At 33.7% G+C, this 27,954-nt stretch overlaps 5 protein-coding genes across 7 annotated transcripts in view; 1 reads left to right on the forward strand and 4 right to left on the reverse strand.

The window, feature by feature from the left end:
* The window catches only part of LOC142505339 (ADP-ribosylation factor-like), a 49,246-nt gene extending 41,989 nt beyond the window's left edge, over positions 1-7,257 (reverse strand). Inside the window, exon 1 of the mRNA XM_075618281.1 lies at positions 7,252-7,257. The gene's annotated coding sequence lies outside the window, so the exon portion shown is untranslated. The remainder of the gene's footprint in view (positions 1-7,251) is intronic.
* LOC142506158 (kxDL motif-containing protein LO9-177-like) lies at positions 1,608-4,044 on the forward strand. The gene is made up of 3 exons (XM_075619318.1): positions 1,608-1,771; positions 1,861-2,013; positions 3,564-4,044. The coding sequence occupies exons 1-3, from the start codon at positions 1,656-1,658 to the stop codon at positions 3,664-3,666; spliced, it is 372 nt and encodes a 123-aa protein (XP_075475433.1). The 5' UTR covers positions 1,608-1,655; the 3' UTR covers positions 3,667-4,044.
* Positions 7,258-7,794: 537 nt separating the features above from the next.
* On the reverse strand, positions 7,795-12,062 carry LOC142505336 (putative receptor-like protein kinase At5g18500). Of its 2 annotated transcripts, none has more exons than XM_075618278.1 (8): positions 11,850-12,062; positions 10,447-11,135; positions 10,221-10,325; positions 9,765-9,887; positions 9,514-9,684; positions 8,940-9,069; positions 8,647-8,859; positions 7,795-8,017 (listed from the first exon to the last, which is right to left on the reverse strand). In XM_075618278.1, exons 2-8 carry the CDS (start codon positions 11,112-11,114, stop codon positions 7,895-7,897), a joined length of 1,533 nt encoding a protein of 510 aa, XP_075474393.1. In that variant the 5' UTR covers positions 11,115-11,135; positions 11,850-12,062; the 3' UTR covers positions 7,795-7,894. The 2 variants fall into 2 exon arrangements, with proteins under 2 accessions (XP_075474393.1, XP_075474392.1); XM_075618277.1 differs by having other exon boundaries at positions 11,610-12,060.
* A 4,369-nt stretch (positions 12,063-16,431) lies between these two features.
* Positions 16,432-18,884, reverse strand: LOC142505598 (glycosyltransferase BC10-like). Its single transcript, XM_075618655.1, has 2 exons — positions 17,675-18,884; positions 16,432-17,135 (listed from the first exon to the last, which is right to left on the reverse strand). The coding sequence occupies exons 1-2, from the start codon at positions 18,239-18,241 to the stop codon at positions 16,494-16,496; spliced, it is 1,209 nt and encodes a 402-aa protein (XP_075474770.1). The 5' UTR covers positions 18,242-18,884; the 3' UTR covers positions 16,432-16,493.
* Positions 18,885-19,553: 669 nt separating this feature from the next.
* On the reverse strand, positions 19,554-26,457 carry LOC142504776 (uncharacterized). 2 transcript variants are annotated; one of them, XM_075617583.1, is made up of 12 exons: positions 26,319-26,457; positions 25,394-25,540; positions 25,110-25,286; positions 24,530-24,612; positions 24,155-24,353; positions 23,485-23,606; positions 22,543-22,609; positions 21,387-21,437; positions 21,114-21,166; positions 20,786-20,996; positions 20,274-20,444; positions 19,554-19,887 (listed from the first exon to the last, which is right to left on the reverse strand). In XM_075617583.1, exons 1-12 carry the CDS (start codon positions 26,376-26,378, stop codon positions 19,825-19,827), a joined length of 1,404 nt encoding a protein of 467 aa, XP_075473698.1. In that variant the 5' UTR covers positions 26,379-26,457; the 3' UTR covers positions 19,554-19,824. The 2 variants fall into 2 exon arrangements, with proteins under 2 accessions (XP_075473698.1, XP_075473697.1); XM_075617582.1 differs by having other exon boundaries at positions 25,110-25,292.
* Positions 26,458-27,954: the final 1,497 nt, after the last annotated feature.

Below are 27,954 nucleotides of genomic sequence, written 5' to 3' on the forward strand. Positions count from 1 at the left end.
GATCCAAATGTAAAAAATTACCCAAATACATCAGCGCAATTAGTATTGTTCAAACATCGAACATTGGCATTGCACAACTTCTATACAAAATGAAAGCTAAATATTATTGGATTCTCATGACATTATATCCATCATTAAATTTCTTTAGAGAATTTAACAAAATGAAAATAAAATAATATAAAATAGAGTTCGAAACTGGCGTAGAAATCAACTCATTGCTATCTGTTCTAAGTGACAGCCATTCAATCAAAGATCAAGACAAAGTCAAGATTATAAAACAATAATATATTTATTTATTTTTTAAAATGAGCATTAGATTTAAATAATTTTTCATTGAAATAAAACTAGATAATTCCACTTATGCATTCAATATTAATAATAATTATTTTTATAATATATATATATATATATTTGGTCAATAGTGAGGATAAAAAACGTGAATTCTAGTTCTTTTATTTCAGAGTAGGTCTCTTGTAAGATGATCTCACGAATCTTTATCTGTGAGACGCGTCAACCGATATTCACAATAAAAAGTAATACTCTTAGTATAAAAAGTAATATTTTTTCATGGATGACCCAAATAAGATATATGTGTCACAAAATACGACTCGTGAGACTGTCTCACACAAGTTTTTGCTTTTGTTTCTCGGTATCTTATTTTATATACACCAAGTCTTCGTTTGAGTGTCAAATAATCTCTTGATAAGCTCAAAATCCCTTCAAATATGTCAGATTTCTAAAAAACTCGAGCGGGATTAGTCTATGTCTGATTCGGAGTCGTGTTTGTCTCTCACATTTTAATAGAAATTTAATTCGTTTTTTAAATCCAAATATAATTTTCTTTCGAAGATTTCCGGATAAGGGAGCTTTCCAAAAAAATTACCAAAATTTATAGTAGATGATATTTATATGTTTGAAAGTTAATATCTTTACTGTGATAAAAAGTTACAAGTGATACTATAATTAAAATATTTTAACTTTCCATAATTTTTTTTATCTTTTATCAAATTTAAATGTATCATATTTTTACCAAATAATTTTTTTAATTATTTTTTATATTACACAAAACTATAATATTTAATGCACACATACTGAATATGTGTGCCACAACTAGTATTTTTTTAAAATAAGGAACCTGCATTTGCTACCCATCAAATGTATACTGAGTAAACTCTCGTGAATAACGCAGTAGAAGCATGTCATAATCGACCGAGAAAGCATTAGTAGGAAAATTGAAGTAACGACAATTTGATTTACGTAACCCAATCCACCAACTCGAAAACTCGTTGAGCGGTCACTAGAATATTTTAAAATAACATAAAAGTTTCTCAAAATGAGTGATTAAAAAATACCTAAATTAAGTAAAATTACTCTATCTCATTATATTTCATATAAAAATTTATTACAGACTATTATAAAACTATATTTTAGATTAAAAAAAATTAAATTTTGTATATGTTTACTAGTTTATTTATTACTATTGTCTGAACTCTTACCCAATGACACCGTAAAACAATTAGTAAAAGATGTTATGGGCCCAATGAAATAGCCCATACCCAATATATAGAAGCCCAAATATTGGCCTGATGTACTTTACTTTATACTGTTCCACTGCGCTGCAAGTTCAGCTCGACACTGGATCGGTGAGATTATAAATGGCGAATCCCGAAGGCGAATCGATTAGGACAGCATCCGAAGAAATTTCGAGAAGTTTTAAGACCCTAATCGACTCCCGGGACTTGGATTCCCTGAAACAATCCCAGCACCTCATGTACGTGTATATGATCTTGCACAATTTTGAATTCTTGATTCTGTATTGTGAAGTTGATTCATGTTTTTACCTTGGGAAAAATGTTGCAGATTGGGGAGATTGCAGGACAGCAACGCTGTGTTGTCGCACTTTAATGAATATTCCGAAAATTGTTTTACGGAGGTGTCTGCCGATTTTTCCAGGAACACCCGCCTCTTACGATCCATGAAATCTGATCTTGATTACATCTTTCAAAAGCTTAGGTACGCAATATTCATTTCCTGCAGTAGTTTTTTGGAAAATTTGTTTGAAAATCAGGCCGTACGTGTGATTTGAGCTGATTTCTTTGTATTTTTCTAATGTGTTTTATGGTCCCCGATGATTATCTTTCTTCATTATCAATGGTTTCCTGAATGGGCATTTGCTATAATTCAGAAAAAAATGATTGTTGAGTGCAATAATCGAGATGTGTGCATTGAGCTATGGTTTAAAAGATTTGAACGCAAGAGCTCGGTCTTATAAAGATGATTTCTTGTTGGGATATGAAATATCTACTACATCTCTTACTTGTGAATAGCTTGTTAGAAGCTCCACATTTATCATATCAACAGACAACTAGATCATAATCGAGCGGGTTTGGAAATTTTGATGGAGCCAAAAAATGTATTTTTGCGAAAAAACTATACATGATATGTGGAGATGCAAATTTGTGTGTTAGACTTCCTTGTTTGCGTGGCCCTCTCCAAATTAGTTGAGATCGGTTGCTTGAAAATCTCTTCTTCATTGTCTTCTGTTTGAATTCATATTTAATAACTTCATTACATGTTTGCGTTGGGATGATTACACTTTTCACCTTTCTTGTTTTGCTTGTTACACTTTTTGGTTCTTTATGTCGTTAAGATTCTTTATGTTTTTTCAATCCATCTGGGCATGCCTAGATGGTTCTAAATGCATGAATTTTCTGAAGATATGCTGTGAGAAAGAGATAAAGCAACGTTTGACAAAGAAAATTGCTGCCAATATATTGCAGTCGTCCATCTGATTCCATTCCAACATATGATAGATTTATTTTTTTTTTCGAGTGTTTCTATGTAATTTATCTACGATTTATTTCATCAAAACAATTTTCTGAGTAATTCATTTTTTGATACTTACTCGAAAGAGTACGGCATATTTTATTTTATATTTGTCGGGTTATGTGCAACCCGCTTATGGTTAGAAAATATCAATTTCGATCAAAGGGCCTGTTTGTTTGAAATTGGGTGAAATTGCTGTGTGGTGTGTGACATTTTTGGTTTTTGTCTGCAACTATCATTTTAGTCATTGAACTAATTTCCGACAATCAATTCTAATCCTTTCCTTATGAATATTCCAACTTTTCCACCTTTTTCAGTTTAAGGTGAGAATGACTAAAATTAATTTCGGTATACAATTAATAGACCAAAGTAAATGGTAATATGAAATTTATATGATAATTTATTGGAAAATAGCGAATATTCTAATATTTTGTAATTAATAAGCAAAATTTGAAATTTATCTAATTACTTCTGCCAAAATATCTTAATTGAGTGAACATGTATGCAAAGGAGTGGTACCCTTCTCCTATGAGTATGGGAAGTAAAATTGACATTTTGCCTTATATTTTGTTCTTGGATTGTTTAAAAAAGAACGCCTCATCCATTGCTCACTCCCCATTGCCTATTGTTATTTTGCTCAGCTATGTTGAACTTCATCACTCATCTTTTCCAGAAACCAGTAAAGCTTATGTGGTCGTCAAAATGGTTTACTGTTGTTATTTGTTTTTACTTCTTAGGAGCCTGAAGGCGAAGTTATTAGCTGCCTATCCAGATGCATTTCCTGATGATTCAACTATGGACTCCCTTGACCAAAGACCAGACCTCGAATTGCCTAGGTGACTGAGCACGTAACGGGTAAAATAACATCATATTCTTTCTTCTTTCTGGGATGAGTTCACATTTTCAAGAAACTTCTTGTTCATCCACCGCTGCTCTTTAAATTACGACAGGATACATTTGTCACTACTGCATTGCTATCTCTTTCATTGTCGTTCAAGTTGTGTAGCAAATGGATTCAAACTGTATAACCTTATATTAAATGTGAGAACTTGGATTACGATTAGTTAGTGATGTTTTACTTCTTCAATGTCAACCAGAACTTACTTGACTGTTATTGTACAGATCAGATTTGTTGAACATGTTGAGCCATTTTGAATCCTGTGCATATTGGTTATTGGCATTATATATAAATTCATGAGAATACTTTCAAATTTTTAATTTTTTTTTTTTGGAAAAATAACTGTTCCTGAATATAAATATATGAACTGCAGAAAATAGGTTTTCGCATTGTAATTTGTACAAGTTTAAAATTGAAAACATATAGTGCTGGTTAGATGCCTGATTTTAATCCAACTTCAATTTTAATTTTTAATATTTAAATCGGCAAAATAGCATTGCACAAACAATATAACAATTTAACATATATAATTATATTATAACATAAAACTGATATCAGGTTTTTTTTAGAATAATATCAGGTTATTTAAGAATGCGAATTTTTTTTGACCTTATGTGACGACGTTTTGTTTTCTATTACAAATTTTTAAAAATTTATTATTATCAAGATTAAGAAACAAACAAATAAATATATATATTTCGAGAATAAGAAGTATAAATCTGTTCGAAACAAGTGTCTGGTAAAAATAGTCAAGATTAATTATTGACCGTTGCAAAAATATTTAATTAAAAGAAACATAATGGAATAAGTTCAGTGATATCTAAATTTCCATAAAAACATATATAAAAAACTGTAATTTATAAAATATAATGCTAGAAAACACAAAAAAGGTTATTTGCCTATATGTTGATTCTGGAGAAACAAATGAACCTAAGTCTACGTATATGTAAGAAATGAATCATTCATCATAAACAAAATTCAAATGTGTTGTGACATGGTACACTTTGGGCCTAAACTTAAGTCCTCGTAGAACCCAAGTCCTCATGGATTTGCATTTGATCTTTACCCAAAAAGCTCTGTATCAATGAAAATATCTTTTACCTTCTATTAAACTATGATATTTCTTTTTATATTCAAATATGAGACTTTGGTTCCATTCTCAAAAATCCTCATTTCAAACGAAGTTCCACCGTTATTCTTATAGTTCAGGCCTTCCCTCGAACCTTATTAGTCCTCTAATCGAGCTCACTCCTCTTTCCCATCTCAAACGAAGTTCTATCATTATTTTCATGGTCCGAGTTTCTCCTCAAACCTTATTCCTCCTGCAATCGAGGTTACTCTTCTTCACTGCGTTGGAGCACACGTTTTACATGAAATAGCGAGAAAATTATTCACTTCGAGAACTTATCAATGATTTTTATCGAGAGCCCCCACCTTCTTCGTTTAAGTATCCGATGGTTCCATCCACATGACTTGATATATCCACGAATTTAATACCAGTTGATGTACGATAGAAGTCTCACATATATCTCCACAATGATATAATATTGTTTATTTTGAGCCTAAGTTTTCATGTGTAAGGACCGTGTATCGTATTATCGTAAATCCTATGTTGATTATCGATAAATTATGAAATTGTCATGTGATGATGTATATGATGTATATCATGACAGTGAAAGTGAGAAAATAGGTTGTGATAATGAAAGATTCTGTTAGAAATTGATTTGTGTTTGAAACGTATGCTGAACCGCAACAGAAAAGTGACACATGTTATGGTTTTTGGCATAATCATCTTAGTATTAGTCCAAATGGGATGAGACCAAATCCATTGGAAAGCTGAGACATAATACTAAAACTTTCATGTTTTGCGTTTTGTCCAAATCCATTTGGAAACAGGGGCAAAATCATCCCGAAGTGTATCGTGTGTGTTGTAGTTCCTGCACTGACATATTTTGGGAGAATGAGCATAACTCTCGCATCCGATATCCAAATTGAGTGAAATCAGTGGCAAATGAAAGCTAAGACATAGATCTACAACTTTCTTGTTGACCACTTTTGCAAATTCGAAGCCTAAAATAGCGTTTTGGACAGAAGAAGTCGCGATAGGGCGCAGAAGCTTGCGCGCCCCAGCTCGTGACCAAGCCAAAACGTGTTCGGCAGTACCAGGCGCGCTAGGGCGCCCAAGTTTGACCGCCCCAGCGCAGTTACATCTGATGCACACTATTTAAAGTCGATAAGGCTGAGTTTTACGATAAAACTTCTCCTTTATTTCTCTGAAACTCGAAGAAACAAGTTGGAATATTGATTTCTTTCAGCCGAATCGACTTCAAAACGTTGTCCAAACTTGAAACAAATTATATATCCGGAATCCTCGCGTCGAGAGCTTCCTTTTGAGGTAATTTTCTTTTAGTTTCAGCACCTTTAGTTATTAAGGTGCTGGAATAACATGTATTTGAAGTCGAGATTCTTATATGTAGTAGAATAACCGACAATAAACTTATATTCGAAGTCGGAATTGAATTATGTTATGATTTGAATTTGATATGAATTTTTGAAGTTTTAAAAGATATTTGAAACTCATATTGTGGAATTTGACTGATGTTATTGATGGAAATAAATATGTAATTGATGTAGATAGACTATTATACTGATATCTTCAAGCTACATCAACTGGAAACGAAGAATTGAGGTATGTTGCGATCGGGTAACATACGACAGGTATCTGTATTATATGATATATATCGGATTGATTTGATTGATTGGAATGAGAATACATGTCTATATGCCTTATTTGTTGATTGATGTGGCATACATGACATTGAGATTGAGATATTGATGTATAAAATAAATGTTTTGTTAACTTAACACACATCGTTTGATGCATACATCGATACATGACATGCACGTTGAGCTATGATCCTTGGATACCCTGATATGATTTGATTGGATTCTGGGGTTTGTGAACACAATTGCTATGTTGGTATTATATGACCCGTAAAGCATAGACAATTGTGGCCCCGATGATTGGATATGAGATTTGGGATTTGATGGCGCTTTGTCGACGCTATCATACGAGTATCCCTTATTGAGGCCGGTGTGCCAGCTCGAGCATTGATTTGATAGCGATTCGATTGATTCTGACATGTGCTCAGTGGATGAGCATTTGACCTGATACCTCCACGACATACATGCATTGCATACCATATATCATTGTTTAGATATCTGTGGTATATATGATTGATTGTTCCATACGGAGCTTTGCTCACCCCAAGGGGGGCTGTTTTTGTCTTTGTGTGTGGACAATGGCAGGTACTCCAGGATATCAGGAGACTGGAGAGGGTACTTCTGGAGGGAGCCATAGCTTGGGCTGAGGTTTTATGTTTATGTCTTGTTCCCAGTATATATGTATATGTATCTATATACCGGGGCATGTCCCGAGGATATAAGTTGTTTGTATATGATTGGTTTTGATTACGTGTGGGCATATTTATGACGTGAGATTAAATACTATTTTTAGTATTCAATTAAAATGATTTGGGCTCATTGTAAAGAAAATTTAAACTCGTTTTCCGCTGTAATTAGTTAACCCTTATCAGATTGCATTGTAATAACGATTAGGAGCTAAGGGTCCCACATCATGAATTTGTTTTTATTTTTACTCAAAAGACTTCGTACGAAAGGAGATATCTTCCAATTTATATCAACCTACGACTTTTTTTGATATTCTAGTATGAGACTTTGATTGGATTCCTAACAAAATGAATTTGATTACCAATAAAACGAAACATACACGATTACAAAACGATTTTTTTTTTCATGAGACAATATCAAATAGCTAAAGAAAGAATCAGCATAAATGTAAACAAAACCCCTGTTTTTCTCAGAACCATCACAACTCAATCTCATCGCTAACTATTTAATTAAATACAAGAACATGAATGCTGGGAGAACACATTTAAAAATGAAAAATAAAAACGAAGAAAGAGCAGATACAAAATCCTCTCACCTATACATATACATATATAGTTCACTAATTTCACCGACCAGTGCCTTTTAGACAGCATCTTCTAGAGCAAATTATGCGTTCCAGATCGAATTTTTTTGTCAGAACATGTCTGCTTCAGCTCGAAAGATTGATGTTGTTGAATGCAAGTGAATCTTTGGTTATGTTCAAAAAATCCTTGTGCTTTCTGTCCTTAGGTCTTGGTTGTCACTTTTATCTGTGTCATAATTATCTTGCTGATGATCATTCTCTTGGCTACTTGATGCTCGAGTTCTTCTTTGCCTTCGATCCTAGAGAATCCAAGAACAACGATAATTTAAGAATGATATAGGACGAGGGATAAAACATACATGTATAAGATCAATGAACTTTACAAGCAAATCGAGTTTGGGTATTAAGATTTCAAGGAAATAAAGTCAACATCATTTAGAGCCCACCAGCTCGAGTTTATTTAGAGTGATATGAACACAACGAACAGAGGAATAACAAAATACATAAACACGATGCATTAATTAAGTGAACAATGAAGTTAATCCGATTCGTTAACTATCTGCACAAACACAAGGGACAAGGCAACAGACTATTCTGAGACTTTGACACATGGTTTTCTAAAGCTAGAAGTAGTGACAATTTCATAATGATATATGGCGAGTTTGGATGCAAAAGCATTTGATGTTAACTTAAGTCGTACATTAGAAAAAAAGCAAAACAGATTTATGTACGAATATAGTGGTGAAAGTAGTTTTTTTTTTTTAATCTTTTAACAAGAAGTTGAGGCAGAATCTTAAAATACAAATTTTGTGGTTTAAGAAAAACATGAAAGAGGCATCTTTGTAGGAATATAAGCTTTTGTCCAAATAGCTGACACAAAAGTTTAAACTCTATGAGCATAGATGGCTTCAAGAATCGGAGAACCGACCTCTCTTGGTATTGGATATTCTTCAGATTCAAGCATTCGGACAACCTGGCTCATCTTGGGTCTCTTGTCAGAATCCGGGTCAACGCATCTCAAAGCAGTCAAAAGGGCCTTTTTAAGGGCACGAGTCGATGGCCTTGTCTCAATGTTTGGATCTACCACTTCCTCTGAACGCCTACTTCCTACCATCATTTTCAACCAGTCAACTAGATTAACCTGCAATTGGAAGTTTTTCATAAAATGCAACTAGACTGCATAGCAATAATAATACACAAGTGCGAACAGCTGATTAATACCTCTGTCGAAGGGCGTCCATAGTCTACCGGATCCCTTCCAGTAATTGCTTCCAACAGTACAACCCCAAAACTATACACATCACTCTTTTCATTTAGAAGTCCGGTATTTACATATTCTGGAGCCACATACCTGAGAAATATTTCATGAAGAATGTTTGATCCAATGGAGGTTGAACAAAGAATTTAGCGTGGAACACAAATTAATGTATTTCAAGAGATTAATTTCCAATTTTAGAAAAAAACTAAATATGATATTTGGTTTTTTTCTATTTGCAGGACTAGCTACTCGCATTATCTAGTTTCTTGACTCATCCAAACAATCTATAGGACCTAGGGCATGCTATTGTACTAAACGTTGTAGCCAATAGTAGTAATACAGCTCAAATCTTCTATATGGTATAGCAATCCAAGCGCTATCTTTGATTAACATGCCACGCAAACAGTGACTAGAACAACAAGGTCGACGTTGCTATCCAACAATTTTGATATAATCTTTGGATTCTGAGCACAAATTGTAACAGATCAATAGCTTTACAGTCACTGAGAAAAACATTGAAGTTATAAAAGAACTAACCCAAAGGTACCCATGACTCGGGTCGCGATGTGACTTTTCCCTGCACCAAGCAGCTTAGCCAGACCAAAATCAGAGACCTTGGCATTGAATTCTTCATCTATCAGAATGTTACTTGACTTTATATCTCGGTGAACCACTTTGGGTTCAATTGCCTCATGCAAGTAGGCAAGACTGCAAGATGTACAACACATGTTATGAGCGAAGAAAAAAATTAAACCAAAAAAAGTAATATTATGGCTCAGCCAACTTACGCTTTAGCTGTGCCAAGGAGAACTTTTATCCTAGCCTCCCAAGTAAGAAATCCATGGTGCCGCATAGCTCCATGGAGCCACTGTTCTAAATTGCCGTTGTTTACATACTCATAAACTAGTATCCTAAAACGATAAATTAAGTTCAGCAAGAGCAATTTAAAATGTTAAGAAAGAGTGATCATCACAAGCAACAAATGTAGAAACTGATATTTTGTTCTGATGTCTGCTCAGGCTCTACACCATAAGTTCATTAGATTACAATGATTTTTTATTCAAACAATCTTCTAAAAGGAATCACATTGTACCCTGCAAAAGGAAAAACATTATATAATGTATCTGCGCCCATTGAATGACAATGGACAAATTCAAAGGAGTTAAGCGAAATAGCAAAGAAAGGAACTCTATTGTGGATTACCAAGCAAACTTACAACTACAAAAACTAGGCATGATGTATACCTATGAGTTCCTTCAATACAATATCCCAAAAGCCGAACCAAGTTTTTGTGACGCACATGGCCAATAGCTTCAACTTCCACCCCAAATTCTTTTTCTGCTTGACCTCTGGATTAGATAGATATAAAAACACACACACATATAGAGAGAGATTAAAAAGTTATCTTTGTAGAAAAGTAGTCAATGACTATATATGAAGAAGATAAAAATATCCCAATTCTAAACTTACAAGTTGTTGAGGAGCTTTTTAATGGCCACGGGAGCACCATTAGCGAGCTGTCCTCGGTAAACAATTCCATATCCACCCTCTCCTATAACATTTTCCTTCGAAAATCTATTTGTTGCAAGCTCAAGAGCTCGTAAAGTAAACCAATGACCCCAACCCAGATGAGAAAATTCAGGCAGGCCGCTTAGAGGAGATGGCAAAGTTATTGAATGTGATGAAGAAGGCTTATACACGGTCAAAGTCCTGGAACTCCCTTCATCTCCAGATTGTGATCCACAATAATCTTTATCAACATTATGGAAAGAACCCGTTTGACTACTGTCATCTGAATTTTTTACTTGAGGAATTCCTAAATGTTCCAAAACCTTGTCTGATTCTTTGTCGCTTGATTTGTCATGAATTGTAAGAAGAATTCCATCATGTGGAACAAATCCATCGGTTGATATTTGCTCTACTCTTACTTCTTTAATTTCCTTTGAAACAGTAGGTATTTGGCTAAGAGGAAGTTTTTCTTGAGCTTTTCTTGATTTCTTACGGGAGGTAAGATAAAATGTTAATGCAAACAGGATTACCACAATCAAGAACCCAACAATAATTCCTATAACTTCCCAGACTTTGAGACCGAAGATGCCGGAACTCTTCGAGAGTTGTGTATCAAGATTAGAAGACATTCTTTAGGGTGCTCAAATCACCTGCAGAATCGGTACAAAAGACACCAAAATTGAGTTCAAGTTTGGTAAGCATAAACGGGCATTAAATTGAGACCATAACATGAGATTGTAACAATTCTTAATCCCGTCTTGAAGAATTTTACTATCCCTGACTTCTTTAAAGAAATATTATACCAAAGGTAGTTATTAATCAGCTAAATCCAACACATAACAAACCAATAATGAATTGAACAGTGGTGATGGGGAGAAAAGGTAAAATAACTATACAGAAACAGTCAAAACACAAACAAGTACACTACCAGCGCGATGTAAACAAGATCCAAGATTATATATCGTGTCCTATATCACTGCTTGCAACATCTTACCAACACAAAATTAAGATGAGAAAATTGTTCCCATAATGGAATTTACCAAACTAAAACTTGCAACAACAAAAAAAACTTAAAACTTGGAGAAAATATCACATCTCGAAAATCTTTTCATGATGTTACCTACCTTAGAACAGGACACACAAGAGAAACTTTGAAATCCCAGATCTTGAAATACCCATCGTTGTATCATCAACACGTACAAGAAAAAAAATTGACTTCAGAAACAGATCTATATCCAAGAAAGCTAAAAAAATCCACTCTGATAAAGCCCACATTCAAGAATTCCCCAAAAATTAAATCTTTTCTCAAGACCTCTCAGATGGCAAATCTATGTACATTCATTTCGTAAGTTACAAAGAATCACCAAATATTATAGCTTTAAAACATCACACCACTCCCTGACCCAGTTGACAAAAACAAAACTGCTGCGTTTGCAAAGAATGTACTGGTGCATAGAATGCTAGATGTCACACATAAATTAAATGTACCATTAATGATTTGATAATTTTTGTTAGTGGTGAGGAATGAATGTATATGTATACGTATATGTGTGTATATATGTATATTATATGGAAGATAAAGAGTGGAGTTGTCAGTGGTAGGCCATTGGAAAATGGCTTATAATAATTACAGAAACGGCAGTAGAACGAAAGACAAAGCATCATCCTTCCACTTTTTTATTTATTTATTTATTTATTATTATTATATATATATATATATAGATATATTATAAAATAACCAACCGAAAATTACTGTTTTTTATTAGAAACGTAAGTTTGACTTGGTACTCGAAGTTGAATGTTAACAGTTTCATTTCTTATCATTATCAACTCTGTCAAAGAAAGTAAAGGGCAGTGAGAACATTGGCGCTGAAAGTTGGAGTACTTTTGCCTTTGCGTACAGGGAGATAAATACAAAAAGTAGCAATATATATATATATATATATATATAACTTTGATTTGTTGAATTAAAGAAAGCATGCCACTCATGCCATACCATGCCATGGCAGCTGGAGTTTTTGTTAGCTGGTGAATTGAGTATTTTATCTGCTTATATATCTATTCAGCATATATATTTGTCATGTTGTATTATAATATAATTTAATTATGTTAGACGGCTTAAATATGCTATTTCGAGTTGTAAACATAAATTTAGACAATAATTTTCTGTTGAGTTAATTTTTTATGTCGAGTTTGGTCAATTTTTTTTTTATCTAAACATGATATCAGAACTCAAACTCATCGTTATTTGTTGAATTGCTTTATGGATAACCTTTTTGACGTTGAGTTAGTGCAAGTCTGAATCTTAACAAATTAATTTATGATAATAGCAACAATAACTATTACTAATGTTTTAACTAAATAAAAAAATGTTGACTACGTGAGATGTCAATAAGGTGAAATCAAATCCATCCACTACATATCGAATTAGGGCAAAGAAAAGTCCAAAAAAAAAACATTGTTTTATCAACGACTAGGTTTTTATCGCGGCTTCAATCTTCATGCATAGCATTCAAGGAAAAATGAGAGAGCATGAGCTCACAATGTGAAAGTCTATTTCATAACATATTCTCGTGAAACATTTTTCAAAGCTTCCGAGTTAAATTAATTGAAATGTCAATCATTCATATGTTAGGAATTAGTATTTTAGATAAGTTGTGTGGATCTTTTTGCATATAACTATCGTGGTTAATGTACACGAGTAGTAGGGAGAGTTTTGATATACTTTTATAGAATTTTTTGTCGATTTTGATGTCAGATAGACTATAAGTTATAAGCTAAATGCGTGGTTATTTGTGTTGGTTGTTTTGTTTAATAATTTAATGAGAGGCTAATTCGACTGTCAGAACTAAACATGCTTGATATAAAAAGGGAATAAGGTGAGAATGGAATGAACATTCTCATCTTATTTCTTATACTGGATTGGAATGAATGATCATTCTCATATTCATTACGACGGACATTCCACTCATTTTAGATTAGAATGATAATTCACATTTCTCATTTTCTATATTTATAAAATGTTTTCCTTATTTAAATTAACTAAGTATAATATAAATCTATATCTTAATAATAATAATAATATTTATATTAGTTTCACAATAACAATAGTTTTATAATAATTAATAGAATATGAATCAAACAATATATTTGAGTATTTTTGTAAGGACCGTGTATTGTATTATAGTAAATCATATTTTGATTATCGATAATTCATGAAATTGTTATGATATTAAGTGTATGAAATATATAATTGACAATGAAAGTGAGAAAATTGGTTGTCATAGTGAAAGATTGTATTAGAAATTGATTTATGTTTGAAAAGTATCCTGAACCGCAATGTAAAAGTGACACAAATTACGATTTTTAGCATAATTATCTGAGTATTAGTCCAAATAAAATGAGGCTAATTTCATTAAAAAGCTAATACATAATACTAAAATTTTCATGTTTTGAGTTTTTCCCAAATCCATTTGAAAATAGGGGCAAAATCATCCCGTAATGTAACGTGTGCATTGAAGTTTCTGCACTGACACATTTTGGGAGAATGACCATAACTCTCGTGTCCAATATCCATATTGAGTGAGGCCAGTGGCAAATGAAATCCAAAACATAGATCAATAACTTTCATGTTGACCACTTTCGATAATTCGAAACTTAAAATATATTTTCGGGCCGAACAAGTTGCGCTAGGGTGCAACAACTTGCGCGCCCCAGCGCGTGACCAAGCCTTCGGCTGTACCATGCGTGCCCGTGCGCCATTTTTGTTCCGCCTGAGCGCGAATAGATCTATTGCACATTATTTAAGGCTGATAAGAACGAATTTTGAAAGCAGATCCTTTGAAGCTTCGAGAATAAACGAGAGGAACTTGATTTCTATCGTACGAAATCACCTCGAAACGCTATCAGAACTTGGAACAAATTATATATTCGGAATCCTCGCGTCGAGAGCTTTCTTTTGAGGTAAGTTTCTTCTAGTTTCAACACCTCTATTTATTGAAATGCTGGAATAGCATGTTTTTGAAGTCGAGATTCATATATGTGGTAGAATAACCTACAAGAAACTAAGTTTTGAAGTCGGAATTGAATTATGTTATGATTTCGATTTGATATGAATTTTCAAAATTTCAAAAGATATTTGAAACTTATATCATTGATTTTGAATTATTTTATTGATTGAAATGAATATGTTATTGATGTAGATAGATTTTTATACTGAAATCTAAAACTACAGTGGACTGGAAACGAAAAATTAAGGTATGTTGCGATCGAGTAAGATACGACAGGTATCTGTATCATATATGTATATGTATCTATATACCGGGACATGTCCCGAGGATACGAGTTGTTTGTATGTAGTTGGTTTTGATTATATGTGGACATATTTTATGATGTGGGATGAATACTATTTTTAGTATTCAAATAATATATTTTGGGCTCATTGTAAATAAAATTTAAACTCGTTTTCCGCTGTAATTAATTAATCATAATCAAATTATATTGTAATAACAATTAAGAGTTAAGGGCCCCACGATTTTGAAATTTAATTCCTAATTTATTTTATTCCATTAAACCGACCACGCCTAAATTATGGACTTTTGTGTAGTTTATTTTCCTTAATTATTTTTGTCTATTGTTCTGATCATGTTAAGACATTTATACTTGTTTTAACTACATTTAAATAGTGTATCTATTATCATTACCCGCTCCTCAACGCTTTTAAGACTTTGATCGTTGAAAATTTTCGTGATCAATGCTTACTACCTATATTATTATATGATGAACCGTCAATACAATAGGGTGAATTTTAATTTTTTTGTCATTAGTATAAATAAATGGATAAAAGAATCTCTTCTTTTATTTAACAAAAAATTACACCCAAAGTATACCTTGATAAATTTGTAATCTATCTACGACCAAGTGTTATATTTTTTTCGAAATTTTTAAATAACGAGATCTCAAGCTCAAGGTCCCGTTCCCAAAGAATTATTGGGATTTTTTTTTTTATCCTACTTAAAACAGTGAGTCATTAGAGCTAATTAAGAATTCATGATTGCAGAAGGTAACCGGCCCGGAGACTCGCATTTAAATGCCAGTTGGGTCGGTTTGATTTGGTCAAAAAATTAGTATATGCAACTATATTTTGAATTAACATAGTTTTAGGGTATATCTAAGTTTGGCAAAAACTTACACGGTGTCACGGGTTGTATTTTGTGAGATGGATCTCTTATTTGGGTCATCCATGAAAAAATATTACTTTTTATGCTAAGAGTATTACTTTTTAACTGTGAATATCGATATGGTTGACCCGTCTCATAGATAAAGATTAGTGAAACCGTCTCACAACTTTGAATAGTACTCGTTCTAACGATATATATACAAACTGTGTTTTGGAATCAGTCCAATTCATTAAATATATGTATAATCCAGTTGTTAATAATGTAATCGAACATACATGACGTTCCTTGGTAAGTTCGTCACTAGTGGATCCCTCGTTAGAACAGGGGACAAACTCCTATTTAAATGACAACACAGAACCTCCGATAAACAAATTAAGACATCTCTTCGACGTTATTTAACTCGATTACATTGAATTCTTTTATTCGATTCGAAGGTTCTCGAGCCGCTCATGAACAATTGCTCGAACTGATGATCTACTATTGCTCAAAAGAGTTAATTAAGTCGAACTAAATTAAATATGCTGTACTAAATTTCAAACCAACTCGAACCCAAATTAGTTTATTTTTCAAACCGAAAAATATGAATGAAAAAAGATGAATGCTAACATTAGGTTCGATTGAATTTTGTTTGAAATCAGTGTTAACATGATAAACATTTACATAGCTAATGAAACAGGCTTTTTTCAGCCATTGTTGCCATCCAATTAGCAGTATAAAAATATCGGCTGTGGGCATTTACATTAAAAAAATATAGCAATTCAAGAGGTCTACAAAATATTATAAGAAAAGGGTGAAAATAGGACCCTAATCCCTGTAACATAAGAATATCTAAAATCCCAAAACCTTTGATGTTAGATTCAATAAAGGTTCCAAAGCACTGGCATCAAATTTTCTTGCAAAGAGGTAACAAATATGTGTCTTCTCAGAGTTGTATGAACACAATGTGCCGTTATTCCTAATCGACTGTATGAAACTCTCTGTTATGTTAACGGCGGAGAAAGATGCAGGATGTGGGGCGATTTGCGACCAGTCAACATAGGTAATGGTTCGATTTGCGTTAAGGGAACCATGGAACATGTGTAAAAAGGTCGGAATGTAATGCTCGTCAGGATAGCAAGAAGGCGTACAATACTTCTTGAAAATTCTGTAATATTTGGTGTCGGAAATAATCTTGATTGCTAGAGTACGGTGAAGTTCGAACCATTGAGATCCTTTTCTCCAGTCGGCAAACTTGATGTCAGGTCTCATGCTACGGCTGTACCGGCCACGGCCATAACGAGAAGGGTCGTCGAACGACTCCACGAAACTATGAGTCGATTCGATGAGATAACTGTAGATAATTGGGAAGTTGTAAATCGGGATACAACTCTCTGATAGGAGGATGAACCGCTCATTTGAGAAGTCGAGAAGGGCATTTGCTAAAAGTCGTTTCTCTGCATCAACTAGGGATACTGATCCCCATTCAACACCCTGCAAATAGATGGAATTTGTTGAGGTTAACACGAAGAAAAGAAGAGTGGTAAACTTTAGGAGTTGTCCTCCCTTCACCAGCATAGATAATTAGTAACTTGAAATGGTGGAACGGAAAAATGAGAATCTAAATTTTGAATTCTGTTAATGACAACATATATCAGCACAAAAATTCATTCAGTTAATCTGCAAAATTCATCAATTTTTTGCATGTCACGTGAAATTTAAGAAAACTCTGCAAGATATGGTGTGATTTCTCAATTATATGTTTATGACGGCATGTATCTAAAACGGCCGTTGTCTATCTTCCTAAGGCTCGACGAAAAAGTAAAGCCACTGCATACTTCCATCCCAAAATGCAAACTAATCTCCTATATATACATGATATCTGGCACATGAAAGAATATAACAAGCTAAAATGGAATAAACACAAATGCTAAACAAACAAAACACTTGAGCATTCTCCACAGGCATCAAATCAAGATAAATCATGCCACAGCAATCTACTTTAAAATACATCATTCCTCAAGAAACTTTACCTGACTAGGGATCTGTCGATTGTAAAAAACAGAGTCCTCGGTCACATTTAGATCAAACCTCGGATGTGTGTGCAAATAAATAGAATACTTTTCCACATCTTGGCCCTTAAAGAACCTCTCCCACAACGGTAGCATCGGTAACGGACCTCTTGTCAAGAACATGAATGCCACCCTCGGTACTTTCTTGAAAGGAAACTCTTCCTTTTGAGGCACCATCGATGCCCTCCAAAACAACTCCCCATCTGTCATCCCATGGTTCAAATTCCTCGGTCTGATGAAACTCTCTATGCTAAGGCAATCCTCCCTTTCGCATTGAGCCTCTACCTGATGAGTCTCAACACTAAACTGCATGGAATCTATGTAACTATGGCTAACAGTAAACCGATCATCCTGGAGTGTTAAATAACGATTAATGTGAGAACTAGAAACTAGACCTATAACTACTCCCACTACAAAAACTATCAAGGTCGTAATGAGCTTCAACAAACTGATCGATGAGTCAACCCCAGTCATCACCGATGAATTAAATCCTTTCTCCGCATCATCTTTCTCCCTGCTCTTTGCCATTTCTTCCCGTTTTTCCACTTTTCGCTTCTATTTCTAATCGCCCCACTTGATTATGCAAACTTATCACCAACCAGCAACCCAAGATTGAATCTTTCTACTGAATTTTCAAAACCCAATTATCGAAATTCAAAACCCGCTTCAGTTATAAATCCCAGCTCAAAAGTAGGCGAGGCGAAACCAGACTATGATCAATCGAGACTCAAAATTGTACAAAGATTTGAGTCCTGAAGAGAGGATCCGACCCCAAAAAAAAAATCAAATCTTTAAGCGTGCCACCACTCCAAATTCGATTCAGATCTTCAGCAACCAACCTCGACTAGGTGAAAAGGTGGATCATAAAAATACCCACGAGAATTCAGAAGAATAGAAAATATTAAATCCGAACAATTGATTCTTGGGCAAAAAACACATGAATACAGAAGAATCGGAGGATAAAACGATCAAAATAAATAAGGAAGGCAGGAGAGTGCAAGAGAAAGGAGAACGAACGTGGGTATGCGAATAATCTTGAATGGGTCGGAATTGAGTATGCGCTGTGTAGCCACACGGAGAGATTTTGAATTTTTCGTAAGATATTGGATGCATTTGTTGACATTGTTAAAGTAATGGGGGAAGCGGCAGTCGAGTAGCTTTGTGAAAGGCGACAATCTCAAAGCATTAGTGGAATATATTATTAAAAAAATCAAATTTATCCTTACATCATTGGACCACTTTATTTTCATTCTCGAATTTTAAAAAAAATAAATAAATCAATTTACCCCTAAAGAAACTGCTATAAATTTTTTTTACAATGTATCTTGTGAGACCTATCACGAATATTTATTTATGAGACAGATCAACTCTAACAATATTCACAATAAAAAATAATACTCTTAAGATACAAAATAATATTTTTTCATGGATGACCCAAATAAAAAATCAATCTCACAAGATATGATCAATGAGACCGTCTCTCACACAAGTTTTTGTCTTTTTTATAAAGCTAATGTCTCAACCTACTGATATAATTTTTTTTATATATTAAAAATATTAATTTATAAATACAAATCAAATCGATCCATCTTTAAAATCATTTTACAGCAGATCCAAAATAACACGAAGGGCATCCACAGACCCAAATTATTGATGCTAGTTATTTTTTCATAGAAATGTAGATCTAGTCCATCGGAACAATTCAGTATAATTAAAAAAAAAATAGGAGAGGGGAAACGAAATAGTTGTTTAAAAAAGATCCCACATTCCCACTTAGAATGGTTGTCTTGTACTCAGGTAGTAGATCTGCAGAGCCAAGGTAGGAATTTCTTGTGCAAGGTTCATTATAATTTTAGCATCTTTTCCAAATATCTAAAAGTCTCGAATAATCTTATTCATGATAAGTTTATTCGATATACAGATACAAAGCACATCTTCGATAAAATGATATATACAAATTCTTGGATGGATTCCATTTCCTCGTTTACATGCACAAAGCATCTTTCTTGATCAACTTTCTATTCCATTCCTGAACGTTTTGATCAATCTCGTAAAAGATGTTTCATACCACGAAAAGTATCGCCATTACTTTGACTTGGTATTCCATCTTTTCAAGAAACATTATCCTCCTTGAATGGACCAGAATCGCATAATAACTTCATAACATGTTCCATCTGTGTAAAAATTAATCGACAATAGTTATTACCGGAGAAACAAATTCATATAAAATCCAGAACGGGTTTGAACTCGATGCTCACAAGTCGAAATTTACATTTTTAAAACTACACTTAGTGATGTGTCATCGATCATTCCATCACCTTCTAAAGGATCCCATGTCACCTAGTGGTATCAATGATCTCTCTGTGTACATAGATCCCAACTTCCATCTTTGAAATAGGAAGAACGAAAGATATAGAAAAGGATACAACAAAATATTTTTCGCCTTACTTACACAAAAGATTTATATGCGGGTGCAAACAAAAATATGGAGGACAACGTAGGATCCGGTAACAAGTAACAAATATTGCTCCTTCACTTTCTAGATAATGTGTGCAATTACCTGAGCACTCTCTCGTACCAAGAAATTGGATATGACTTTCCTAAAGTCCTCATCCAGAATATAGTGCAAGCTGTAGGTTTTTACTGGCAGATAACCCCTCTGAATTTTATGCTCACCTTGTGCTCCAGCCTCTACCTTGTCAAGATTAAGTTCGATAGCTGCATCTATAGCCTGCACGAATGAACACGAGTGAAGCATGGGTTTCAATAATTCATCCTCTGAAAGCATATTTAGATTTGGAACCCCTCCCCTCCTCCCCCCTACCTCCCCCAAAAAGAAAACTGATTTATATTCGGTATAAAATCTGAAGCCATCTCTCATCTCAAAGATGCAGCAGTCCTCAACAAAATACTGCTTGTTCCATGGTTTTTCAAAGACAATACTATATTTCTAGAGAAAATAAATAAATCTCTATTATCCTAAATAAACAGTAAAAGATAAAAATCGAAAAAGTGAAACATTCCCACAGAGTAACATGATAAAAAAGAGTAAAGGAGAAGAAAAAGGAAAACCTGATAGTAACATGCTTCAAAATGCAAATTTGGGTAGTATGCACGAGGGAGACATCCCCACAAGCGTCCATATAAGGTATCTCCTCCAATGAGATTAAGGGCTCCTGCTATAAGTTCATCCCCTTCTTCTGCAGTAACAAGCAGCACAAGATCACCCATTTTTGAAGCCATATAGTGGAAGAAATCTCTGGTCAAATAAGCACTACCCCACCTGAAGCCATATTAGGTTTTTTTTATTACAAATAGAATTCCAAACATAATCAACTGTCAACAACATCTTGAACCAGAAACTATAATACTTTATGCAAAAATGGCTGAAAAAACCAACTTATTATCTGTGGTATTCCTGTAGAACTTATAGAAGGTATCCCAGTGCTTAGCCTGTAAATACCAGCAACAAAGACAAGTAAGAATCTAAACAAGATATTTACATGGAAAATTTGGTTGTTAGTTTATTGAATGAATATATTCAAAATAATTCTTTTACATGCATATTCTGGCAGGATTCACAAAATTTCAAATTATGAAAAATAGAATCCTGTAAGTCTCTGCACAGATGTCATTTAGTACTGAATTTGAAAGGACCCAATTAACTTCATACCTTAATTTCATATCCTCGTAGTCGTTTCATACTCAAATTTTGGGCACAAATCTGCAAGATGGAAAACATGCAAATCACTAGCAACTTTTGCAGGTGAAATTAGCAATTCATGGGACCATGAGCTATCCAAAAATTTTTTGGTGCTAGTTTGATATAATATGCTAGAATAAACCATTAGGCACAATGTCACCCCAATTTTGATATTAATTTACCAGGAAAAAGAAAATATCAAACAGTTTGTCCCTTATTGCATGACTTGACCATAATTGAAAACATTAAAATGGACATCATCCTCAACATGTTTGCACAGGTTTTGAAACTTCTAATAAAAAATTAGTAAAGATATACAGAAGTTAGAGGCTTTTTGAGACATATCTGTCGTAAACTTAACACCTTACTTTATAATTTTTTTTATACAAACCGTTCCTAGCTTCTAAAGTAAAGTGTAGCACAATCGCGATCTAGATTCTGGAAAAGTAATCCCTTATTATTCAAATCCTCTGGTAATATTTTTAGATATTTCAATTCAAGTTTTTGATTTCTTGATAGGTTACTGAAACTTTAAATGCACCACGTACAGGGAATCTTTTTTATGCTTCAAACTGCGGTAGCTTAAATCAGATGGAAGAACTGAAGATCAATGGGAAAGGTATAATAGGGAATCACAATAAAGCGATGCAAATAAATTACTTGGGAGTAGATTGTTTTACTGCATTAAGAGTTCATGAAGCAAAAATGATGGTTGACAAGGCTCTTAAGATTAGTTCAGGATCAAATCAGATTATACTTTTATTATTTTGCTCATCAGTAAGTCTTTTCATTGTGCTAACCTGCAATAAATTATCATTCAGCTGCCATAAATGTTAACAAGTCCCAACTGTGTCTAACACCCATCTAAACGTCATTTTACCTTGGCATATATACCAGTATGACAAATGCATATGTGGCAACTGACTACATTTCAAGACATAATTTTGTAGATAACAACTAAAAATTGAATTGTAATACCAGTATCACAAATGCATATGTGGCAGCTGACTACATTTCAAGACATAACTTTGTAGATCAACAACTAAAAATTGAATTGTAATGGTCAAGCATTCAAGAAAGGATTAAAAAATTGAAGGAAGATACTAAAAATTAAGCCTAAGCACACCTTCTTTCGTTCTTGACGAATATTTTTCCTCTTACTTTGCTTCATGTCCATTAAGAAATCATCAAAACTGTGAAGCAACACCACAAAATCATAACACAATATCCAGTTTCATAAATTATTCATTTAGTAGAAGTGCTATGCTATAGAAAGTGGTTCTGAGATCAGGCTGACATCCCCATGATTCAATGCCTATAACAAGGGATCATCTCAAAAGTAGCATAAATCAGCTTACATCAATAACAACAAACATAGTACAAAATACTTCAGATAACAATATACTCTTACAAATAATATGATGCATCAAAATAGATTATATAGATTCTATGTACTATGTTTGTTGTTATTGATGATTTAGCTTCTAAACATTTTCTTAATAGATGTAGTAGCATTTGAAATCATATAATCTTTCATCCACTGTTCCTTTCACATACATCTTTAAATCGCCTATTTTTATGCAATTTATGGATTCTAAAAAAATTAAGGAATTTATGCATGTTCATTTTTCATTCACCACGATAAGGAAATTACGAACACTCATATGGGTCATATGAAAGAGATAAGAAGCACAATTCCTTTGGTGCCGATGAACCTAATTTGTAAGAGTAATTTACTACAACAGGACCAATAGTTTTGTGGTGAGTTGACGTCACTTCGTCTTGTATATTTGTGGTTCATATGATTTATAATTTAAGATCTCATGGTCGGACTGGAATATGAAGAAGACCTTTTACTTTTAACAGTGATATTTTTTCCTTTTTCGAGAAAAATTGTACAATAAGCAAATTAATCTCTCTCTAAGTTTTGCATATTCACAAGAAACCATGTAACACAAATAGATATTTTGAAGTTGATGAAACCTTAAATGTCCTTTTTCTATTGATTTCCCATAAGCACAGCAATTGCAATTAGCAAATAAGCAGCTACATGCATGATGCACCCTACCTTCGGTAATTACGATTTTTCCAGTGATACTGCATTCCGATCCTCTGCAGAAAACCTCTCTCTTTTAATTTCCCACAATCACTTGAAGAGGGAAAAGTGATGTGCAGCGATGAAACTTGAAACTGGAAGGACATGAATCTTGTTACATTCAACACTGAGAAATAAGAAATGATTTGATTTCACTAATTGGAAAGAGAAGAATACAAACAAGATAAAAATATGACACCTAATTATCTACAGCAAAACTGTGACATAGTTTGAGGTTAAACAAAAAACTTTGAAAATATGAGAGCAATGGTTTTTCCCTTCACTTAGGTCTGTGAATAGTAAAAATTTCATTTACAAAAGTTAACATTTTACCAGTATCAGAATTAGAGTGGTCATTGAGCTCTAACGAAATGATGAGTACTAAAGTAGACACAAGAAAACACACTCACGTGCAATGAAAATTTTCACGAGTACGATTTTTTGTTTCAAAAACAGATGAAACCTATTCAAAGCTAAATTCGAATAACGGGTGTTCCGTACCCTAAGAGATAGAAAGCAAGAAAATAATATGATATCATGTGATACAGGAAAGGGATAAAAAATCCAGAAACAGTGAAAGCTGAAACGTTTAATATCAAGTAACTAGAACGTTTGGAGAGAGATGGCTAGGGCAAGTAACTACCTTAACTGTCAGTTCCAATAATGAAGAGACTAAATTATCAAAGACTTGATCTCGGAACATTGTATTACGGACTAATATCCTTGGGCCGGTAACTGGAGTGAAAGGCACACAGCATTGCAATTTTGGATAATATCTTGACCCATAACTGTAATAGGCGTCCGCCCATGAATGATCAAACACATATTCACCATAAGAATGGCTGCGAAATTCATAAAAGAGAGCTAGGTAAAAATATGGAGACAGTCTTATCCAATTACAAACGCAAGTAATGAAAGGGTGTTCGAGTATGCATCAACCTTTGCATTAAAATATCATATAAAACAAGTGCTACTTTGTGGTAATTGATTGCAAAACAGTCTGTGAGATAAACAAAACCTTTTCAGGTAGAGAGGAATCACTCCCAAAATGTTATTGTTGTCGTCCCTGGCAATGATATGCTGGGGTACCCATCCTGTTTCCTGAAGTTGCGAAGAGACAATTGCTATGCCAATCATCCGGGCAAAAACACAAATGATGAGAGCGGAAGAAAATGAGCAGATTCTATAACGATGAAACCTAATGGTTTTCTTTCATATTGAAATCTCAAGATATTATTCAGTAAATCAACGGATGTGACCTTTCATCAGCCACCGATGCTATCAAACACAATTGGAATCTGGTTCCTTTAATTAATACCTTTCTTGGCTCTCAAAAAGCCGAGTTAATAGCTTCAGAATCTAATTAGATTGCAGCATGTTGATGTTTCTGATTTTACATATTACACTTTTTAAAAAATTAAAAAACAGAACCTTCAAGTGCAAGAATGAAAGATCTATACTTCTAAATGAAAAAGACTTCTCGAAGGATCTTTTTATGTAGCATACAAAGCATGATTGAAGCGTACATATTGTTTACCTAAGTAGATACGAAGAAAAAACTATGCAAGAGCCAAGGCAAACAAGTTGATATTCCTAACCTTAACTGCACAGCCGGTCTCCTCCAGGGCTGAAAGAAAACCATGGCTAAGAAATGGATTAAAGTTCTTGGGACCTGATGCATCAAGACTGCAAGCATCCCAATCATCTGATGAAATCTCTGAGATAGACGAAACCACCGAAACTGTTACCTTTTTGCCTTTATCAATATTTGTTACCTGATCCTTGAGCATATCAGAGTAGAGCGGACTAAGATCAACGCCATGATTATCTAACAACACAAAGTCCTAAGTACCAAAAAAATTAGATTATTACAAGTAACCACCTCTGACTCCAACTCTATCAAATTGAACTCTCCAAGAAATAGCTCTGATTTTGCTGTCTCCAGAGCCTTTCTTTGTCCCCAAAATAATGCTTTGATGCTAAACCCAGTAACTGAGTTCTGGATGTATCTTTTAGACGATGATTTGCCCTGTACTTGCAGAATAGATGTGATTTGTACATAGCAGAAATACCACGCTGGGAAACAATCTCTCTCATAATTAAACAGATTGCAGAGTCTCTTCTTTCTATACATCTAAAAAATTAAGTAGTACAGTTCCAAACATAGTAATGCAATATGGAATTAGGAAAAACACATTAAGTTCAACGAAGCAGGTGTTCCACGGAATGTGTGATTACACAAGTAATTTTAATAAAAACAGTAAGCAATGCCTACTAAACCCATTACCCAATGCTAAACAAATACGAAATTGGAACGATGCAAGTGTTTTATGCATACATCATCTTTATTTTTAATGCAAAACAATTTGTAAAAAACGAGTATTTGTAGATGGCAATCTCAAAATTATCGAGTTCCAAAGATATAAACTGACATAAAGCAAAATGGAGCTAAGCATCCACATATAGCGATATTTCTCACTAATCAACAATTTAACATAATCATTACGTAACATCAAAATAGAAATGAGAAAAAAAAAAAAGAAGAAGAAAAAGTCAAGATACGAACTTTTCACCCACTAGACAGACCTTCAGTAAGAGCACATCAAAACGACAAGAAAAGAAGAATTATGCATATAAAAAAATCATCATGAACTAATTCTCAGCTCTACACGGAAAAAATCAAGATTCTTGAGACCCATAATCACACAATCATATCCCTCCAAACTTCAGGAGTGAAATAAAAAAATTAACACTAAAACAATCGATGATCCAAGAAAAATTCAAAAAGAGAAATCGGAGCTGCTTACAGCGTGTTGTCGGGTGTGGCCTCCTAGGAATGGAGAAGGAGCTGCCACGGCAACCGCCATTGATAGATGAGGCTTTCGTGTCTTCTATTTTTCTTATTTTTTACGAGTCATATTATCATTTTTTTCCCATACACCAACATATTTCCCCAAAATTACTTACAACTTATTTTCAATAGTTATTTTTCTCAAATTTTATCATAATTACTAATTTTTATAAATTATTATTAAATTAAACATTTAATAAAATTTAAAAAATCTTATATAAATTATAGTCTTAATGATATTGGCACACACCGAAACACGTAAAACAAATACGAGCAGCTTCGCTAAAACAAATTTTTTTTTTCTATAAGTATTAATTTATTTTAAATTAAATAACTTAAAAAATCAATGAGCCCAAATCTAGTCTTTGTTCGTCAAGATAACCAAATAACAAATTCTGGACTTTAAAAATCGGATCCAAATCATGGGAATTGGGAAGGAAAAACTCAGACAAAAATACAAAGAATATAGAAATCTTCCTACTTTAAGGAGGCGCATTTGCCGAGCTAGAAAGCAAGCAACGACAGGCATTCTTTTAATTTTTAAATTTATCACGTATTTTAAGTATTTCTTTTTTGACAAAAAAATTCAATTATCACGTCAAGATTTTGGAACGGCAAATAGACATGTCAAAATGGGTTGACGGGGCAGGCAAGCCCGTCACCCGTCGCAACCCACCATTAGACGGGGCGGGACGGGCAAACCAGCCATTTTGGCGGGCCTCTAAATGGTCAATCCAATCCAACTCATCTTGGGCCGCGGGTTAGGCGGGCCGACCCGCTTGTTTTTTCAAGAAAAAAATTCTAAACATATTTTAGTCAAATAGTTTCAAAAAATAATTAAAAACATTGAACTAAGAAATTAAGAAAGCATACAACATAACTCATAAAAACTAAAATGTTTAAACCAAATATGAAGATTGAGACATGGAAAATAACATAAAGTCAAGGAAAGAGACAGTTGTAAATTTTAAAAAATATTATGTCTTCAACAATACACATAATTAGCAAACCTCCGTCGGGTCCACAAAATTTCACTGCAACTCGTCGGACTTCAAACGAAACCATTCTTGGGTTCACAAACAACTGCTATGCTTAAAAATTATTTTAAGATTCATGAATAAAATTTACAGGAATTTCTTCCCTTTTGTTTTCTTTATGTATATTTGTAAATTTCTCTTTTTTTATTTTCTTTATGTATATTTGTTGTAAAAGTAAATTATCAATAAATTTGTTCTAAGAGTAAATTATCAATATATTTGTTCTAAGACATGGACGCGCATAAAACTTATTCCAATTTTTATATAAAACTTAAAAATATAAAATTATCCTAATTTGACGGGCCAGCCCGCCCCGTTTGGGCTCGACCCGTCTTAGCCCGCAACCCAAACGGTCTCAACCCATTTGGCCCGCCTCCAAATGAGGTGCTATTTTATCAACCCAACACGTTCAATTTTTATAACGGGACGGTCCGGCCCGACGGACCTAATCCAATTTGACAAATCTAACTGCAAGCTTTAGTCACCATTATTAACGAAATCTCAAGCTCTCAAATATTTCGTATAATCAATGCCATAGACTCGATATAGAGAACC

Source organism: Primulina tabacum, chromosome 10 (assembly GCF_025594145.1).
Source record: "Primulina tabacum isolate GXHZ01 chromosome 10, ASM2559414v2, whole genome shotgun sequence".
NCBI classification, from domain to species: domain Eukaryota; kingdom Viridiplantae; phylum Streptophyta; class Magnoliopsida; order Lamiales; family Gesneriaceae; genus Primulina; species Primulina tabacum.

Coding starts and splice junctions, on each gene's coding strand:
- LOC142506158 (XM_075619318.1), top strand. CDS start 1,656: ATGGCGAATCCCGAAGGCGAATCGATTAGGACAGCATCCGAAGAAATT. Junction 1,772..1,860: donor AAACAATCCCAGCACCTCAT/GTACGTGTATAT, acceptor AAAATGTTGCAG/ATTGGGGAGATTGCAGGACA. Junction 2,014..3,563: donor TACATCTTTCAAAAGCTTAG/GTACGCAATATT, acceptor TTTACTTCTTAG/GAGCCTGAAGGCGAAGTTAT.
- LOC142505336 (XM_075618278.1), bottom strand. CDS start 11,114: ATGTCTTCTAATCTTGATACACAACTCTCGAAGAGTTCCGGCATCTTC. Junction 8,860..8,939: donor ATGGACGCCCTTCGACAGAG/GTATTAATCAGC, acceptor TTCCAATTGCAG/GTTAATCTAGTTGACTGGTT. Junction 8,018..8,646: donor AATATCCAATACCAAGAGAG/GTCGGTTCTCCG, acceptor TGGATTCTCTAG/GATCGAAGGCAAAGAAGAAC.
- LOC142505598 (XM_075618655.1), bottom strand. CDS start 18,241: ATGGCAAAGAGCAGGGAGAAAGATGATGCGGAGAAAGGATTTAATTCA. Junction 17,136..17,674: donor ATCGACAGATCCCTAGTCAG/GTAAAGTTTCTT, acceptor ATCTATTTGCAG/GGTGTTGAATGGGGATCAGT.
- LOC142504776 (XM_075617582.1), bottom strand. CDS start 26,378: ATGGCGGTTGCCGTGGCAGCTCCTTCTCCATTCCTAGGAGGCCACACC. Junction 21,438..22,542: donor TTCGTCAAGAACGAAAGAAG/GTGTGCTTAGGC, acceptor TCCATCTTGCAG/ATTTGTGCCCAAAATTTGAG. Junction 20,445..20,785: donor TTGAAGCATGTTACTATCAG/GTTTTCCTTTTT, acceptor TCATTCGTGCAG/GCTATAGATGCAGCTATCGA.